Source organism: Leptonychotes weddellii, chromosome 3, assembly GCF_054177405.1.
Source record: "Leptonychotes weddellii isolate Sample4059 chromosome 3, ASM5417740v2, whole genome shotgun sequence".
In the NCBI taxonomy this organism is placed as follows: Eukaryota; Metazoa; Chordata; class Mammalia; order Carnivora; family Phocidae; genus Leptonychotes; species Leptonychotes weddellii.
This window is the reverse complement of record NC_138371.1, coordinates 65,218,577-65,237,812: the sequence shown is the minus strand read 5'-3', so window position 1 is coordinate 65,237,812 and position 19,236 is coordinate 65,218,577. Positions and strand designations below refer to the sequence as shown.

At 36.7% G+C, this 19,236-nt stretch overlaps 1 protein-coding gene across 1 annotated transcript in view; it reads right to left on the bottom strand.

Moving 5' to 3' along the window:
• The window catches only part of LY75 (lymphocyte antigen 75), an 85,300-nt gene that overhangs the window by 15,656 nt on the left and 50,408 nt on the right, over window positions 1–19,236 (bottom strand). Inside the window, exons 22-27 of the mRNA XM_081815479.1 lie at window positions 16,052–16,181; window positions 14,705–14,931; window positions 11,606–11,771; window positions 9,950–10,117; window positions 8,208–8,324; window positions 2,868–3,062 (exon numbers count right to left, since the gene is read on the bottom strand). Of these exons, the coding sequence (XP_081671605.1) occupies window positions 2,868–3,062; window positions 8,208–8,324; window positions 9,950–10,117; window positions 11,606–11,771; window positions 14,705–14,931; window positions 16,052–16,181 (1,003 nt within the window). The remainder of the gene's footprint in view (window positions 1–2,867; window positions 3,063–8,207; window positions 8,325–9,949; window positions 10,118–11,605; window positions 11,772–14,704; window positions 14,932–16,051; window positions 16,182–19,236) is intronic.

The window sequence follows — 19,236 nt, the reverse complement described above, 5'->3', positions numbered from 1 at the left end:
GCCAAACTATGGAAAGAGCCAAGATGTCCATCAACAGATGAATAGATAAAGAAGATGTGGTCTATATATATACAATGGAATATTATGCAGCCATCAAAAGGAATGAAATAGTGCCATTTGCAATGACATGGATAGAACTAGAGGGTATTATGCTAAGTGAAATAAGTCAATCAGAGAAAGACATGTATCATATGATCTCACTGATATGAAGAATTCTTAATCTCAGGAAACAAACTGAGGGTTGCTGGAGTGGTGGGGGGTGGGAGGAATGAGGTGGCTGGGTGATAGACATTGAGGAGGGTATGTGCTTGGTGAGTGCTGTGAATTGTGTAAGACTGATGAATCATAGACCTGTACCTCTGGAATAAATAATACACTATATGTTAAAAAAAAAAAAAGAAGACAGTAGGAAGGGAAAACTGAAGGGGGGAAATCGGACGGGGAGACGAACCATGAGAGACTATGGACTTTGAGAAACAAACTGAGGGTTCTAGAGGGGAGGGGGGTGGGGGGGATGGGTTAGCCTGGTGATGGGTATAAAGAGGGCACGTATTGAATGGAGTACTGGGTGTTATACGCAAACAATGAATCATGGAACACTACATCAAAAACTAATGATGTATGGTGATTAACATAACATAATAAAATAAAATTTAAAAAAGTACATATTTTGGGTAAGACTGGACATGCAATCATTTCTAAAGTTAAATAAAACTGGATTTCTTATTAACAAAGGAAGTAAAATGTAGACTTTATTTTCATTATTGCCACAACACATATAATAGGTTCTTAAATATTACAGTTGTCTGGTTGACTAAAGAAAGGTATAAACACTGTCTTTCATTTAAGGAGCTCACATAGGAATTGGGTACAGAAAACAACAGTTCCTGAAATGCAGGCCAAACAATTAACCACTATAATATGTGTGACTCAGTAGAGAAGGAGATATTCCTCTGAAGTAAGAGAGTCAGAAAGCCTGCTTCACAAATTCGGTTTGCAGAGTTTAGGTTAGATGAAATTAGGACTAAAAAAAAACAAAAATAAGGTAACCAGAAAGTAAGCTAAAAACAAATGAAGAATAATATAACAGTAACAAAACCACAATGATGAGGGTACTTCAAAGAGGCACAGAAGCCAAGTGAAAGAGCCAAAACTAGAACAATTTGAATAAAATATTAAATAATGTAGCATATTGGATTATAACCCAAAATATAAAATATATAACCATGAGCTGATACTGATATAAACAACTGACTGAATAAATTTAAAAATGGGAGAGAATAGACAAATCTCTTGTACAGAAGAATTCCAAATAATTTACATAGATATGCCCCTCTCAGGAAGACGGAGAATAACTCTTCAGTCTGTAAGTGTGGGCTGATTATGGTGAATTCCTTACAAAGAATATGGTATGGAAATGGGCAAAAGAGTAACTTTGCAGTGGAGAAAGCTAACAAACATCATCTAGAGCCAGGTGATCAAGGTTAAAATCAACAGTGGTAAGTCGTGTTGATGGCATAAACCCTTCATATGATGTGATGAAAATGACACTTTAACTCTGTGGTTTTTTTCCTAAACGTCAAATTCACAACTCCAGTTTAATCATGAGAAAAACATCAGCCAACCCAAAGCGAGGCACATTCCACAAAATACATAACCAGTGCTCCTCAAAACTGTCAAGGTCATCAAAAGTAAGAAAATTCCAAGAAACTTTCACAGCCAAGAGAAACCTAAGGAGACATGATGACTATATGTAACATAGTATCCTGGATGGAATCCTGAATAGAAAAGGGACATTAAGTAAAAAATAAAAAAATCTGAATAATGGATGGACTTTAGTGAATAGTAATCTATCACACTGGTTTATTAGTTGTGACAAATGTACCATAGTAACGTAAGATGTCAACAATAGGGGAAATTGGTTATGGTGTATATGGGAATTCTCTGTACTGTCTCTAACTTTTCTATAAATATAAAAATCATTCTAAAGTAAAAAGTTTGTTAAAGAAGTAAAAAAGAAGGTGGAAGTCTTTGTGCATAAAAAAACATAAATAAATGTGCAAATGAGGATAAGCATACACTGTACATGGGACAGTTAAGAGATCAGCCTGACATAAAAAGAGCCTTATTGAGCCAAGAATGGGGGAAGAATTGGGGGCTGGAAGAAAGCCTAGAATTTTAGAATCGACAGTGTTTCTAAAAAGTCTTAGAAGCGTCAAAGTAATTGGTAATAGGAGAACACTGGAGATTGCTAATCGAAATGATGCTCCAGAAAGTTATTCTGTGGCACTATGAAGGGAGATCAGCCTGGATATTAGCAGAAGCCTTAAACCATAGTGGCCATTATAACAGTTTCGAAACCGTGAAAAATTTAAAATTGATATGCATTTAAAAATAGATTTACTTAAGGAATTAGGCAAATTTAAGAGACATTTATTTTTAGGCTAGAATGTCAAAACTTTACCCAAACACACTTTCTTATTTATAAAAATCTTATTCAGTCTTCAAGACCCAACCAAGTCTTGCCTTGTCCTCAAAGCATTTTTTGTTTTCATTATTCCTGTTATCATCGATCTCTTTTGACTTTCCAACAAACTTAAGCCAGTACCAAATAACCTAAAACTAACCTACATAAAACAATGCTAACGAGTTAAATGCTGTCTCCCCAACTACATTTTACTCCTTGATTTTAAGACCATGACAATGCAGACTGTGTCTTTTCCTTCTTCTGTAAGTTCCGTAGTACCTCTCATAGGACAGAAAATAGAGGAGGCACTCAAACGGTACAGTTCATGATTCCCACCCATGGAGCTGACAGCTTTATGTTCTCTTTCCCTGGAGTGGAAAGTCTACTTTAGCATACTTACCTATTTCAATTTTACAAGCAAGAATGCTGTTCTGGGTATAGGGAAGTATTTCTTCAAGAACACTGAAGGTCTGAAAATCCCAGAAGCCATCAGTACTCAAGCCAGCAAAAAACTTGTCATTTTTTATATCTGGTCTTCCTCCTCTCCAATTTATGTATGACAGCATGGTCTTATCAGACCACAGAAGAGAATTATCTAGGGAAGAAAGAGTTTTTCTATGTTTAGAGATTAAATGAAGACTTGAATTATAGTTAATATTTCAAACTCAACCGATTCTCTTTCTTCTTTACCTACTTTCTAAAAAGTTTTATGATTATGTATATCCCTTTAAAATATTTTCTGACCATAACAGGAAATCATGCTTATATTTAATTTGTAAAGTACAAATTATAAACATAAAAATTAAACTTATAATTTCACCATCCTGTAATAACTTTATGTTTTGTTATTTTTTAAATCAAATTTTCATTTCTTCTGTACATATGTTTAATTGCAATGAAAGTGAATATAATTATTTTATTTAAAAATTAACACATTACAAAACTAGTGATAGAAATCTCTTCTCTGGACCTAAACCATACACAATTGTGCACATTTATGTCAACTAATTTTTGACAAGGGTGCCAAGACAATTCAATACAAAAGAGTAGTCCCTGGGACCACAGGATATCTACATGCAAAAATATATATATATGATTTATATAAACATATATATATATACATAGTTATATAAATATATATAACCATATATATAAACATATATATATACATAAGTAAACACATTTATATGTGTATATGTGTTAGACCCTTTCTTTTTACCATACAGAAAATTAACTCAAAATAGATCATAGACCTAAAGATAAGAGCTAAAACTATAATACTCTTAGAATAAAACATAGGAGTATTTCTTCATCACCACGGGGTAGGCAAAGCATAGATATGCATAAGTGATAAGATAAATTGGACTTCATTAAAATTAAAAAGTTTTGTGTGGGGCGCCTGGTTGGCTCAGTTGGTTAAGCGTCTGCTTTCAGCTCAGATCATAATGTTGGGGTCCTGGGATGGAGCCCCGAGTCAGGCTCCCTGCTCGGTGGGGAGTCTACTTGTCCTTCTCCCTCTGCCTCTCCCCCACCCCTTCCCCACTTGTGATCTCACTTGCTCTCTCAAATAAATAAATAAAATCTTAAAAAATAAGTTTTATGCTACAAATTCTACTATCAAAGTGATGGTGGGGGACACCTGGCTGGCTCAGTCAGTAGGGCTTGAGACTCCTTTTTTTTTTAAAGATTTTATTTATTCATTTGAGACACAGAGATACAGAGAGAGAGAGAGAGAGCATGAGCAGTGGGAGAGGCAGAGGGAGAGGAAGAAGCAGACTCCCCGCTGAGTCAGGAGCCCGATGTGGGACTCGATCCCAGGACCCTGGGATCATGACCTGAGCTGAAGGCAGACGCTTAACCATCTGAGCCACCCAGGCGCCCCAGGGCTTGAGACTCTTGATCTTGGGGTAGTGAGTTCGAGCTCCATGTTGGGTATAGACCTTACTTAAAAAAAAAAAAAGTGATGGGAGAAAATATTTACAAATCATTTATTTGACAAGGAACTTATATCCAGAATATATAATTATAACTCAACAATAAAAAAGACAAATAATTAAAAAATGGGTAAATGATCTGAATAAAGTTTTTTCCAAAGATGATATATAAACAGCCAAAAACACATGAAATCATGTTTAATATCATTAGTCATCAGGGAAATGAAATAAAAATAAAATAAAAACCTCAATTAGATACCACTTCATACCTACTAGGATGGCTACATCAAAAAAAAAGAGATAAAAACAAGTGTTGGCATAAATATAGAAAAATTGGAAGGTGTGGGAAATGGTATAGCAGCTTAGGAAAACAGTATGTTAGTTCTTCAAAGGGTTAAAAAAAGACCCAGCAATTCCTCTCTTAAGTATATACCCAAGATAAATGAAAATATGCATCCACATAGAATGCATGTGAATGTTCATAGTGGCATTATTCACAACCAAAAAAGTGAAAAGAATCTAAACGTCCATCAACTGATGAATGGGTAAATAAAATATGGTATATCCATACAATAGAATACTATTCAGCCATAAAAAGGACTGAAATACTGACACGTACTGCAGTGCTACATGCATAAGCCATTACGCTAAGTAGAACAAGCCAGTCACACACACACAAAATCACATATTGTATGATCTCACTTATATGAAATGTCCAGAATGGGCAATCTGTAGAGTCAGAAAATAGATCAGTAGTTGCTGGGAGTTGGGAGAAGGGATAGGGAAGAAGGAGGAAGTGCTAATGGGTATGGTGTTTCTTTTTGGGGTAGTGATTGTGTGGTACGGGAATATATCAAACTTTCTGTAAAAATAAGTTGCTAGGCCTATTAAAATGATGAATTTGCATAAAGAGTGATGTCACTATAAACTACACATACCCATTGTTGTCCTGGTTATTTGTACCTTTCACTGATGACCATCTTCCAAGGCGGTTATACCCAAACATCTGCCTGCAGCAAAGACATGCTAGAAACACTGTACATGTGATCTGGTTCCTGCTCACTGCTTCATATCACCTCCTGTCTCCCAGGCCCTCTTTCCCTCTCCCCAAACATTAACTGACAATTTTCTGGCCAGTATGATGGACGAGGGTGTATTCCTAAAGTTGCTATACAAAAGGGCCACTTTTTCACTTAGTTTGAAGCATCTTTTAGTCGACAAGTGGCTTCCCTTAGTAGTTTCTATTCATGGACCTACTTCTGAAAAGTCAGAACTTTTTTTTTAAATTTAATTTTATTATGTTAATCACCATACATTACATCATTAGTTTTTGAGGTAGTGTTCCATGATTCATTGTTTGCGTATAACACCCAGTGCTCCATTCAATACGTGCCCTCCTTAATACCCATCACTGGGCTAACCCATTCCCCGCCCCCAAAACCCTCAGTTAGTTTCTCAGAGTCCATAGTCTCTCATGGTTCGTCTCCCCCTCCGATGTGCCCCTCTTCATTTTTCCCTTCCTACTATCTTTTTCTTTTTCTTTTTTTTTTTTTACGTATAATGTATTATTTGTTTCAGAGGTACAGGTCTATGATTCAACAGTCTTACACAATTCACAGCACTCACCATAGCACATACCCTCCCCAATGTCTATCACCCAGCCACCCCATCCCTCCCACCCCCCACCACTCCAGCAACCCTCAGTTTGTTTCCTGAGATTAAGAATTCCTCATATCAGTGAGATCATATGATACTTGTCTTTCTCTGATTGTGAAAAGTCAGAACTTAAAAAAAAAAACAAAATCGTTTGTATCAGTGGCATTATAATTAAATATTATTTGAGTATATGAAATAATTAAACAAATCTATGGATGTGAATTAAGCCAGTAAGAATTAGATTTAAACCAAATTTGCTGTTTGCTTGAAACATCTTTCTATATCTCTCATGTCTATATATTTTAGTAGAAATTTTGTTACTCATACAATTTATAAAAAGAAGTTAAGATGCTTAAAAGGAAGTGTACAGATTTGAAAGTGCTTTTCAGAATACAGAATACATTTTCAGTTGTTTCTGATAATATAACTAACAAAGTATATCAGAAGGTAAAATTGAAATCTCTATATCCTGGGTGTGGTCTCCACTGGTCCCTATGGGAACACTGTTTCCTCAGTCATTTCCAGGTAAAGCCTGGGAACTTTCCACCTACTTTCTCTCCATTTTAATTTTAAGGGTATTCAAGTGTCATTGGAGAAAGGATTTGGGCCCTTAAGTCCTACTACGATGAACTCATTTTCAACTGGCAACCTAAGTCTCACCTATTGCTTGATACCTTAATTTTTGTTAACTCATCTGCATGCCATAAATATTTAAGAAAAACCTTAGCAACTCTAAAAAATGTTAGGTTAGATAGCAAGGAGAAGGCTATATATATATATTTTTAAAGATTTTATTTATTTATTTGAGAGAGAGAGCACAAGCAGGGGGAAGGGCAGAGGGAGAAGGAGACTCCCCACTGAGCAGAGAGCCAGATGTGATGTGGGTCTCAATCCCATGACTCTGGGATCATGACCTGAGTTGAAGGCAGATGCTTAACCGACCAAGCCACCCAGACACCCCAAGAAGGCTATTTTTAAAATGGTCATATTTGGGCGCCTGGGTGGCTCAGCTGGTTAAGCGACTGCCTTCGGCTCAGGTCATGACCCTGGAGTCCCGGGATTGAGTCCCGCATCGGACTCCCTGCTCAGCAGAGAGTCTGCTTCTCCCTCTGATACTCCCCCCTCTCATGCTCTCTCTCTCTGTCTCATTCTCTCTCTCAAATAAATAAATAAAATCTTAAAAATAAAATAAAATAAAATGTTCATATTTGAGTAATTTAGCTTCTGCCTTTGGCTGTCATTATCCTGTGCCCTTTAGTAAGGCCCACCGCCCTTTTTGGCTAGATGTATGCTTTTGATGTGTGATGTCTCAGAGTTACTTTTTTCCTAATTCTAAAACTTCCATGATTTTCAGGACATCTCTGAGTATTTTTCTAAATTGGTCTTATTTCTGTCATTATTAGAATCTGTGTTTTAAAAAATTTCATAGCAGAATGCCTGGGTAGCTCAGTTGGTTGGGTGGCCAACTCTTGATTTCAGCTCAAGTCATGCTCTCAGGGTTGTGGGGTTGTGCTCTGTATGGGGCTCCTGCTCAGCAGGGAGTCTGCTGGAGATTCTCTTCCTCTCCCTCTGCCCCTCCCCTGCCACCGTGTGTGCATGCATGTGCTCTCTCTCTCTCCTCTCCCTCTAAAATAAATGAATGAATCTTTAAAAAATTTCATAGCAATTAAACCCTGGACTTGTGGCATTTAGTCCCAATTTCGAATATTCTATCTCATTGTCAGACTGTTTCTCATTTTTCTAATGCATTCTCCAAGCCAATGCTGTAAACCCAAAGGTGCAACATTAATAGAAGTACAATTCCATTCTCACTCATCCCATATACATAGTAGAGATATAAGGAAAATATTGAAGATTTCTATGGCAGTGTAGTCATTTTTTGTTAGTCTTGAATTGGTAGGAGAGATAGTGGAGAAAGGAAATTATTTTCCACCAGATAACTCTAACCTTGGTGGTAAAGGCATTTTAATGGCAGATTTGAGATACAAAAATTGTCTGGTATTTATATAAGTTCTGCTAAGTGCATAATTATAATTTTGTATATTGGTAAACATACACTTTGAAGAACTATATTTTTGTAGGTTGGTAAACAAGTAGTTCATAATGAGGTATGAATACAAATAGAGAAAATCAGTAGATTTACAACTTACTTTCATAAGTTATACCTAACATGACCCATGAAGCCATATTACTGAAGTGCAGAAGTTGCTCCAGAACGAAGTTATTCTCTTTTTCATCTCGAATACTCAGAACATGTGATTTTGGATCTGTTAAATAAAAAATAGTCAATAATTTTAATAATTACTTATCTAGAACACTTTATTTTGATAGATTTAGAAAATTTTATTTCCCAGCTTAATAAACTCTAAAACAATACTGGAAAATAAGACAGACATGTAAATTAAAACTACCTCATTGTCCTGGGGCTCCTGGGTGGGTCAGTCAGTTGAGCACCCAACTCCTGGTTCAGCTCAGGTCATGATCTCAGGGTCATGAGATCCAGCTCCACATAGGACTCTGTGCTCAGTAGGGAGTCTGCTTGAGATTCTCTCCCTCTGCCCCTTCCCCCTGCTTAAGCTCTCTCTCTTTCTCTCAAATGAATAAATAAATCTTTTTTAAAAAACTATCTCATTGTACTAAAATGAATAGATAAAGAAGTTTTCAAACATTTTGATGTTATTTTATTTTATTTATTTTGAGAGAGATAGCACATGGGAGGGGAGGGAGAGAGGAAGAGAGAGAATCTTAAGCAGGCTCCACGCTTAGCCCTTCACAGATCTCACGACCCTGAAACCATGACCTGAGCCCAAATCAGGAGTCAGATGCTTAAGCAACTGAGCCACCCAGGTACCCCAAACATCTTGATGTTAAATTTGGTCTTAAACAATAGTGTAAAACTAGCAGCTGAGTGGAGAATTTAAAACATTGATTCACTTCACTTTTCCCCATTTAAAGCTTATTTGAATTGGTACAAATTTAGCCATATTAATGATACACTGCCAAAGACTATAATAAACAAAACTTCTTGGATGGTCAATATGATAGATCTTCCTTTTCCTTAGAGATCACTATATTAGGGTTAAAAAAGTTTAATATTTCCCAAAGGTGTTCCTCAGGAAATTAGCAGGAGTTTCTCAGAAGAAGACTAGATGGATAAAAGCGTCCAACATTGGTTAAACAAAGTTAAACTAGTTCATTTATGGCAGTAATTTTTAAAGTATATGCTGACGTACACTTGATAACGTCTAATAGGAAGCCGTGGTGTATAGTATTTCTCAACCTTGTTCTTTTTCTAAGGACCCTTTTTGTAGACTATCTCTCAAGACTAGTTTCTAAACAGCACACTTTTGGGAATAATGGTTTGATATTTTCCATAGGAACTTCCCACGGTTCACAGGTCCATTGTTCAGAAGTCACAAATCCTCCGTGGATCTCATAGGGAATATCTGAAGAGTCCTAAGAGCTGAAAGTGTGAAATATGCATTTCTTTTAAGCAGAGCTGCTTCTTTGCTTTTGACTACTTATCTGGCTTTTGACCACTTATCTGAGCTTTTGACCACCCAAATTCACCTATTTTCACTTTGCCCACAGTCTAACTTGGTTTAACATCCAGTTCTCTGCTTGCTAGAGTTATTTCTTTTCCTTTGTAAGTAGAACTCATTTTGTTTATACATGTAAAGACAGACTAGCTCTCTAATGGATGGGTAAAGAACTAACTCTTATATTCTCCATTTTAACTAAACACAATTTTAATCCTTTTTTTGTTGACAATGTAGAAATTAGGAGATGAATATTTTTGAGATCTAGTGCTAATTAGAAATATTTATAACACACCTCAGGTGAGATTTGTTTTTTAATGAACATATACATAATGGCCACATAAGATACTTACTCATTTTCTGGCATTTAGAATGAACTTCATCTGGTGGTGTTGCCATATATTCAGTCTTTGCTATTATAAAATTGTAGCAAGAGTTCTGAAATGGTATCCATGGAGTAAATAGAACAGGAGATGGACACTGAACATTGTCAAGTGCTTTGACCTCTTTTTCAGTATCGTCTAAAAAAAAGACAACGGTATGAATTCTAACTTTAGACATAAATGTTAAATCCTGTTCATGGTAATTAGGCTTGATTTGTAGGGAATATTCAGGAAGCCAATTAATAATAGCTTAATGATGCTTGTTCTGTTTATACTCACAATATAATGTGACCTCTTAACTGGGTTTCTGTAGGAAGGAATTTATTTAACACAATTTCTTTCCCCTGCTGTGGAGTGAATGGGAGAATATAAAACATGAGACGCTATTAGGTTAAATGTAGTTTCTGTCTTCCTATATCACCAAACCTGAAATACAGGGGTGACCTCAGAGACGATACAAAGATATTAATAATGGGCACCTAACTATAACTTTGGGAACTCATCTTTAAGTTTCTGGTTACTGATATCTTCTCTAATTTTACAGGTACATCTTATTTTTTATTTATTTTTTAAAGGTACATTTTAATGAAATACGTAATGTTCTAAGTTGTTGCTTTAATGAAAGCAAACAGAAATAGTTGAAAATCTGACATCTAGAAAATCTGGCTTTTTAAAAAATTTTATGAAAAAGCCATACATTTAAGAAGATCCAAATATAGATATGCTCTACTCAAAGCCAATCAAGCAGATTTAATATGCAGTAGAGACCATTCAGAATCTCTCCCAGCTCACAACTCCCTTTGTCTGGAAAGTAGCTGTATCTTCTTTCTACTGCAAATGCAAAAACGTGGGCCCCTGGCAGTTGTAAAACCACTTTCCTCTGACTAGGCTAGAGATCGCATACCTTACTCAGTAGGGTACATCAGATTCTCTCTAAGAATTTGGAATTCAGGGATAGTCAATTCATCTCCAGTTACAGCTATTATTGAAAACTACAGAGCTGCCATGTTTCACCATGTGCAGAGAGAAGCAGAAAGTATATAAAAAGAAGAATGCAAATCCATAGAGAGAAACAGAAGGGATAGGTGGGAGATAGTATCTCTGGGTTCCTGATTCCATTCAGTTTCTTATTCCCATTCTCATGAAGCTCAGCTATATCCCCATTTTTGAGGATCTAAATTTCCCTTTTGGCTTAAGCTAGCTTGAGCTGGTTACTGTTACTTACAAACAAATGAATCTTAAAGGTGGCTCTTAAAAAGAAACAGTAGTTGTTGATAAGAATTACCAAAAAAATTCCCACAAATAGAGTTTCCTATAGAATATAAACACAAAATATATACAAAATGAGGCTAATAGGAACTTAAAACTGAAAGGTCAAGTACCACTGTCAGCTGACAAAAATAAAGATACAACATGTCTAAAATAACAAATCAATGACAAAGTACCTAATATATAGTAATTCTACCTGAATACAAATTTTCACAACAAATTTTGTTGTAAAAAAGGACATGATTATAATTTCAAAACCAAAAAATTACAAAAATTTTACAAAACTACTCCCCATAAATCTCACTATTCATGAGACTGATAATAATTTAAGAATTAAAATATTTAAAATTAGCATACTTCCTGGATAGTAGCAAATAACACCTGGTTGCATATGATCACAATCAGATGTTTTCCAGAATCCATCAGTGTCTAATATTACACAGTCTTCAAGTTGCCCATTATTTTCAGCCCAGCGACTAAATTGAACACGCTTCCCATCTGACCAACCAAAGTTGAGTTCATCCTGTAAGCAGCAGAAATACATGTCAAGTGGCAATACATCGTGTTATCCCTTTTGTATTATTTTGTCCCTTGTAGTCAATCTAATGACTTTTAATTTTACCTTATATTTAACACAGTTACATAGCACTTACCATGCGCCAGGCAGGGCTGTAAGTGCTTTGCAGATATTAACTTACTTAATCTTCATAACAACCATATTAGACAGGAACTATTGTATCCACTTCACAGATGAGAAACTGAAGGCATGTAATGTGTGCCAAGTCCCATAGAATATATACTGCAGTGCTGGGATTCTACTCCAGGCCATCAGACGCTAGAGTCTATGGTCTGAGCCATTACACTGGGCTGCCTCACACATAATTGGAACTGTGGGTTGCTGGAAGTCAGAGAAACAACATGAAGTAGTGGAAAGAACATGGGCTCTGGCACTAAGCATATCTAGTTTGGAGTTCTGGTTCAGTCATGTATTAGTTTTTGATTTGAGTTTACCTTGCCAAGTTTCCATCCCCTCAGCTATTAAATGGATGTGACACTTAACCTCAGGGCTGGAATTAGTGGGGTAACGTGTAACATAATGGCCAGCTGGTACACAGGAAGAGCTACATAAATGTTAGCTCCCTTCCTCTCAACCCTCACTCAGGCCTTGTGCATCTCACACTGCTGATTTTACACTGGTCTTTATGATGAAGCTTCCTCATTCACTCTATTCTATTGTGCACTAAAAGTCTGTGAACATCCGTCCGTCTTTACATCCTGACAAGGGCCTGACCACCCACCTATCTTGAGAGAGGTACAGAGTCCAGGGGATAGATTGTGGGGTACAGACCTGTTTGCCCTTCCCCATGGCACTCCCAAAGCACCAGGCCTTATATACTGACCCAATGAACTAAGCTGTCCTGAGGCCCAAGGCAATTTTACATCACTGGTTTATTTGGAATATTGGGTAAAAGCCACACACAGTATCCTTAGTGAACTATAAATAGCAAACATGTTTAAGTTTCAACACCACGGTTGCATTCTGAAACTGTTCTCCACTAGGGTTCCAGCTGTAACTTTGTGGCCAGTTAATCCCTAAGCCCCTGGGCCTCCAATGAGGACCTTTGGCCAAGTGATGTTGCTTGTACTTGGTATTACCCTGGATTCCTTCACCTTTGCTGCACTCACAACTAACCCAGGTACCTGGGCCTTTGGAACTTCTATTCCTTGTAGATAAATCCCTGCACCCTCTTTGCTGAATACCCTCTCTCTTTATTAAGACTGTAAGTATCTCTTTACTAAATTCTTGACCTTAATTGATCTTAATTTAAAGATATCTTTTCTAAGGGAATAATGTCCTTTCAACACCCACAAGGGAAGGCTGTTTATTTTTCCATTCTCAGATACCACAGGGCTATGAGAATGGAATAATAGGTATTTTTATCTCCTTTAGTCGTTCCTTTAAAGTTTATGCCAACTCCCAGATTCCTTGCCTCTTTCTGACATTCACTTAAGACTTGGCCTCCGTGTTCCTCCCTGACATTTACTAAGGTGATGCCCCATGTCTTGCTCGTCCTCCTGGTCCTACCTTTGACTTATGGACATTCATGTTCATGTGGATGACTCACCAGTTCCCCAGCCTTCTTGACTTCCTCTATTTCTATGTACTTCCAGTTCTACCTACTTAAGAGACCAGCTGCCACAGCCACACTCTGGATTTTATATAACCCAGAACTGCCACAGGCCTTAGTTCAGGCCAACATCAGCTCCTGCACGCATTTCTACAAGAAAGCTCTAGATCCCTCACTTCCTCACCCATCCTCTGCCAATATAATTCTTCTTAAGTAAAAATCTGTTATTGTTACTACCATGTTTAAAATCTTTCAACACCCTTCCATTGCTTTCAATGTAAAGTTTTGATTATTTATATCATGTTCCAAAGATTTAAGGCAGTTTATGCAGATATGTAATAAACCTGTTAAAGAGTGAAAGGAAAAAGAGAAACATAGGTGAAGATTGAAAATAGGATAAGAGGGTGCCTGAGTGGCTCAGTCGGTTGAGCGCCTGCCTTCAGCTCAGGTCATGTTCCCGGGGTTCTGGGATCGAGTCCTGCATTGGGCTCCTTGCTCAGCAGGGAGTTTGCTCCTCCCTCTCCCTCTGCCTCTCCCCCTGGCTTGTGCTCTGCTCTCTTTCACTCACTCTCTCTCTCAAATAAATAAATAAAATCTTAAAAAAAAAAAGAAAATAGGATAAGAAACAAGATCAAAATCCTTAAGTGGTGAAAAAAAAAGTTAAAAAATGGTATGATCCCAAAGGTCTTAAAAATATACGTGTACATAGAAAAAAACCTTGAGAGATATATACCAAATTATTAAATCATATTTATTACTAGGTACTGGGATTACAAATGATTTAAATTTTCTTTTTAAAAAATTTACTATAGGGGCACCTGGGTGGCTCAGTCAGTTGAGCGTCTGACTCTTGATTTCCTCTCAGGTCATGATCTTAGGGTTGTGAGATGGAGCCCTATATTAGGCTCTACTGGGTGTGGAGCCTGCCTGGGATTCTCTCTCTCCCTCTCTCTCTGGGCTCTGCCCCCCCACCCCCCACCCTGACTCAACCCTATTTGGTTTTTAAATTCTTTTCTTCCTCTCTTCTTTTCATTGGCTGGGGAGACATAGCAGTTCCTGAGTCCCACTCAGTCTTTAACTAGAATAAAAAGAAGTGATCAGCTACATATGTCCACTAGAACTTTTTCTTCATCTAAACGATAAAGCACCAGATCTTTCAATAGTAGAAAGATGATGGCCACTAAAAATTACACACTTCATGAAATTTACTCACTGGAGTAAGATTTTACAATCTCCAGGTTCTTTTAGTCTGATATGAGAAATGCTGTGTGCAACAAAAATTTCACATTCCATCACCCAATCCAGGCAGTTGGGACTGAAAACTTACGTCTTGACTGGAGAGTCCAATCCATAAAGAAGAGTTATGAAGAACCGCTTGTACAGTTAGGAACGCCTGCTGATAAGGGTCTGTGATGCTCACCAGCTGCATGTTATCTTTCTGACACTCCCTTAGAGCATCAAACCAAGTCATATTCTTCAGGATGATTTTGTACAGATTATTTAGATACTTTACTGTGTCTGAAGTATTCTGCAAGGTCTGTTTGCTTTCAACTTCTGTGTGTAAAAAAAAAACAAAAAATCACCCACTCGGCAAGTCATGGGACGTTGATCTTCAAGTTTCTCCACAATGAGTACTTCAGATATTACTAATCTATTCATTTATTTTAGATTTTGGTTAGGAGAACTAGGTATGTCTTGCTGTGTACCTTAGGTAATATGTGTGAGCCACAAAATTTGTTTTCTAAAATTAGAACAAAATTCTGTCTTTGTTGATCTGATTTAGGAAGGAAAAAAAGCTGTAAGTAAAAGTAGCTTTCGATAAGATTACCATTTCAGGTTGGTGTCAAATACCTCCTTTGTTTAAACTCCTTCAACAAGAGAAAGTGTTAGGTGTTCCCTTACAAAGTTTTCATCTGGGAGAGCTCCAATGAAAGAAATGTACAAAACAACCCACAAGAGGCTGTACTGAACTATTGCTTTACAGTACTTTTTCTGAATAAAGCAGTTCCTAAACAGTATGAGACAAATGAGCATAGTTTAACAAAAATTTCTTTAGAAGTACATGGATTATCTACTTGAGGTTCTCATTACATGACAAAGTTTTTTTCTTTTTAATCATTTGTTAAAAACATTGTAATCAATGAAAACAGTGTACTACCTTCTAAAAATATCTTTTTGAAAATATGGATGATTCTTATTTTTAAGTGCACATTTTATTTTTATTTGGGTTACAGTAAGGTATACACAGTGATCCGTTTATAATGCTTCACACCTTTATGTGTGTGTGTGTGATAAACTTAAGTGTGAATGTTTACCAAAGTCAATTAAAAACATTACACTTTTTCTCCTTTCTCCAGGAAACAAAGTAATAACTGAAAAATGTCAGAGTAGAAAAAACAACAACCATAACTTACTATAATTAGGCAACTCCTATTAAATTCCAACTGATACTTAATTTTGGTATTTAATTAAGTAAACCAATGATAATTGAAAAAAATCACACTCCATTTGAGATAATCTGACTCACTGAACCAATATGGATTTAGCCATGTTGAAATTTTAGGGAAGCTATGTTTACAAATTAATATAAATTCATTTATAAGATTTTTTGTGAAAAATACTGTATATATCTAACAGCATAAAGTACCATAGTTACCTACATAATAATTTATACCTGAATATTTCTGACAGAGAGACAGAGTGTGGCGTTCACTACAGGAAGTGAAATTCCATGTCCCAGTATAAGGTGACTTTTGGAGGTTGAGTATTAAAGCACAGTCGTATTGGGACTCTTCTTCAAAAATCTAAACAAAAAGGCAAACATGTACAAACAATCATGAAACTATAACTGTCTGAAGATCCTAGCAGGAGAACTTTATATTCCAAATCGGATTTTTCTTCCTATAAAAAATTCCATTAAAGAGCTTACCGTGAAATCACAAGAAAACCCTCAAAAATTTCCAAAGCATGGGCAAAGGGCAACTAACTTTGGAAATTATAAAACAAAACAATGGCAATATTATTAAATATAAATTGCAAACAGATAAAGAAAAACTGGTAAAAGTAACACTCTGCTATCATTCTTCACATTTCAAAGCAAAAAGGTAGTGATTATTAATTCAATTTATTAGATGTTTATAAAAGTTTTATGATGACAAGCTGTAAATACTACACAATAGAGAACTCACCTTAAAGCTTTGATCCTATACTAGTCACTATAAAGACAACCATAAATAAAAGTATCTATTTAGATTTCATTCTCTGACCACAAATCAGTAATACAGATATAAAATTTACTCAAAGTATAGTGTTCCTATATTTTTTGTATGTTTGAAACATATCACACACTTAGAAAAATAAGACAAGCTTATCCTAGGAGCTACAGATTTTTAAAAAAACACATACATACGTGCTACACAATAAACATTGAACCAAAAATGAAACAAAATAATTATAGTTAAGAATAATATGAGGACTATCACAAGGGAAATGAGTGAAAGTTTTTATAGAGCTAAATATGTATTCCTATTATTATTAAGTTTTTTATTTGAGTACAGTTGACACACAATGTTACATTAGTTTCAGGTATACAACATAGTGATTCAGCTTCTCTATATGTTGTTATGCTATGCCCACCCCAAGTGTAACTACCATCTGTCAGTTTGTTTCCTGAGACTAAGAATTCCTCACATCAGTGAGATCATATGATACATGTCTTTCTCTGATTGACTTCTTTCGCTTAGCATAATACCCTCTAGTCCCATCCACGTCATTGCAAATGGCAAGATTTTTTTTTGATGGCTGCATAATATTCCATTGTATATATACTTTATCCATTCCATTGTATATCTTCTTTATCCCTTCATCTGTTGATGGACATTTTGGCTCTTTCCATAGTTTGGCTACTGTGGACATTGCTGCTATAAACATTGGGGTGCACATACCCCTTCAGATCACTACATTTGTATCTTCGGGGTAAATACCCAGTAGTGAAATTGCTGGGTCGTACGGTAGCTCTATTTTCAACTTTTTGAGGAACCTCCATACTGTTTTCCAGAGTGGCTGCACCAGCTTTCAATCCCGCCAACAGTGTAGGAGGGTTCCCCTTTCTCCATCCCCACCAACATCTGTCATTTCCTGACTTGTTAATTTTAGCCATTCTGACTGGTGTGAGGTGGTATCTCATTGAGGTTTTGATTTGGACTTCCCTGATGCTGAGCGATGTTGAACACTTTTGCACGTGTCTGTTGGCCATTTGGATGTCTTCTTTGCAGAAATGTCTGTTCATGTCTTCTGCCCATTTCTTGTTTCGATTATTTGTTCTTTGGGTGTTGAGTTTGATAGATTCTTTATAGATTTTGGATACTAGCCTTTATCTGATATGGCATTTGCAAATATCTTCTCCCATTCTGTTGGCTGTCTTTTGGTTTTGTTGACTGTTTCCTTTGCTGTGCAAAAGCTTTTTATCTTGATGAAGTCCCAATAGTTCATTTTTGCCCTTGCTTCCCTTGCCTTTGGCAATGTTTCTAGGAAGAAGTTGCTGTGGCTGAGGTCAAAGAGGTTGCTGCCTGCGTTCTCCTCTAGGATTTTGATGGACTCCTGTCTCACATTTAGGTCTTTCATCCATTTTGAGTCTATTATTGTGTGTGGTGTAAGGAAATGGTCCAGTTTCATTCTTCTGCATGTGGCTGTCCAATTTTCCCAACACCATTTGTTGAAGAGACTTTTTTCTAGTTTTTTTTTTTTTTAAGATTTTATTTATTCATTTGAGACACAGAAATACAGAGAGAGAGAGAGAGAGAAAGCATGAGCAGGGAGCGAGGCAGAGGGAGATAGAGAAGCAGGCTCCCCGCTGAGCCAGGAGCCCGATGTGGGGCTCGATTCCAGGACCCTGGGATCATGACCTGAGCCAAAGGCAGACGCTTAACCATCTGAGCCACCCAGGCTTCCTGAGACTGTCTTTTTTCCATTGGACATTCTTTCCTGCTTTGTCGAAGATTAGTTGACCATAGAGTTGAGGGTCCATTTCTGGGCTCTCGATTCTGTTCCACTGATCTATGTGTCGGTTTTTGTGCCACTACCATACTGTCTTGATGATTACAGTTTTGTAATAGAACTTGAAGTCCGGAATTGTGATGCCACCAGCTTTGTTTTTCTTTTTCAACATTCCTCTGGTTATTCGGGGTCTTTTCTGGTTCCATACAAATTTTATGATTATTTGTTCCATTTCTTTGAAAAAAATTGATGGTATTTTGATAGGGATTGCCTTAAATGTGTAGATTGCTCAAGGTAGCATAGACATTTTCACAATCTTTGTTCTTCCAATCAATGAGCATGGAACATTTTTCCATTTCTTTGTGTCTTCCTCAATTTTTTTCATGAGTATTTTATAGTTTTCTGAGTACAGATTCTTTGCCTCTTTGGTTAGATTTATTCCTAGGTATCTTACAGTTTTGGGTGCAACTGTAAATGGGATTGACTCCTTAATTTCTCTTTCTTCTGTCTTGTTGTTGGTGTATAGGAATGCCGCTGATTTCTGTGGATTGATTTTATATCCTGCCACTTTACTGAATTCCTGTATGAGTTCTAGCAGTTTTGGGGTGGAGTCTTTTGGGTTTTCCACATAAAGTATCATATCATCTGCAAAGAGTGAGAGTTTGACTTCTTCTTTGACAATTCGGATGCCTTTTATTTCTTTTTGTTGTCTGATTGCTGTGACTTGGACTTCTAATACTATGTTGAATAGCAGTGGTGCTAGTGGACATCCCTGCCGTTGTTCCCAACCTTAGGGGAAAAGCTCTCAGTTTTTCCCCATTGAGAATGATATTCGCTGTGGGTTTTTCATAGATGGCTTTTATG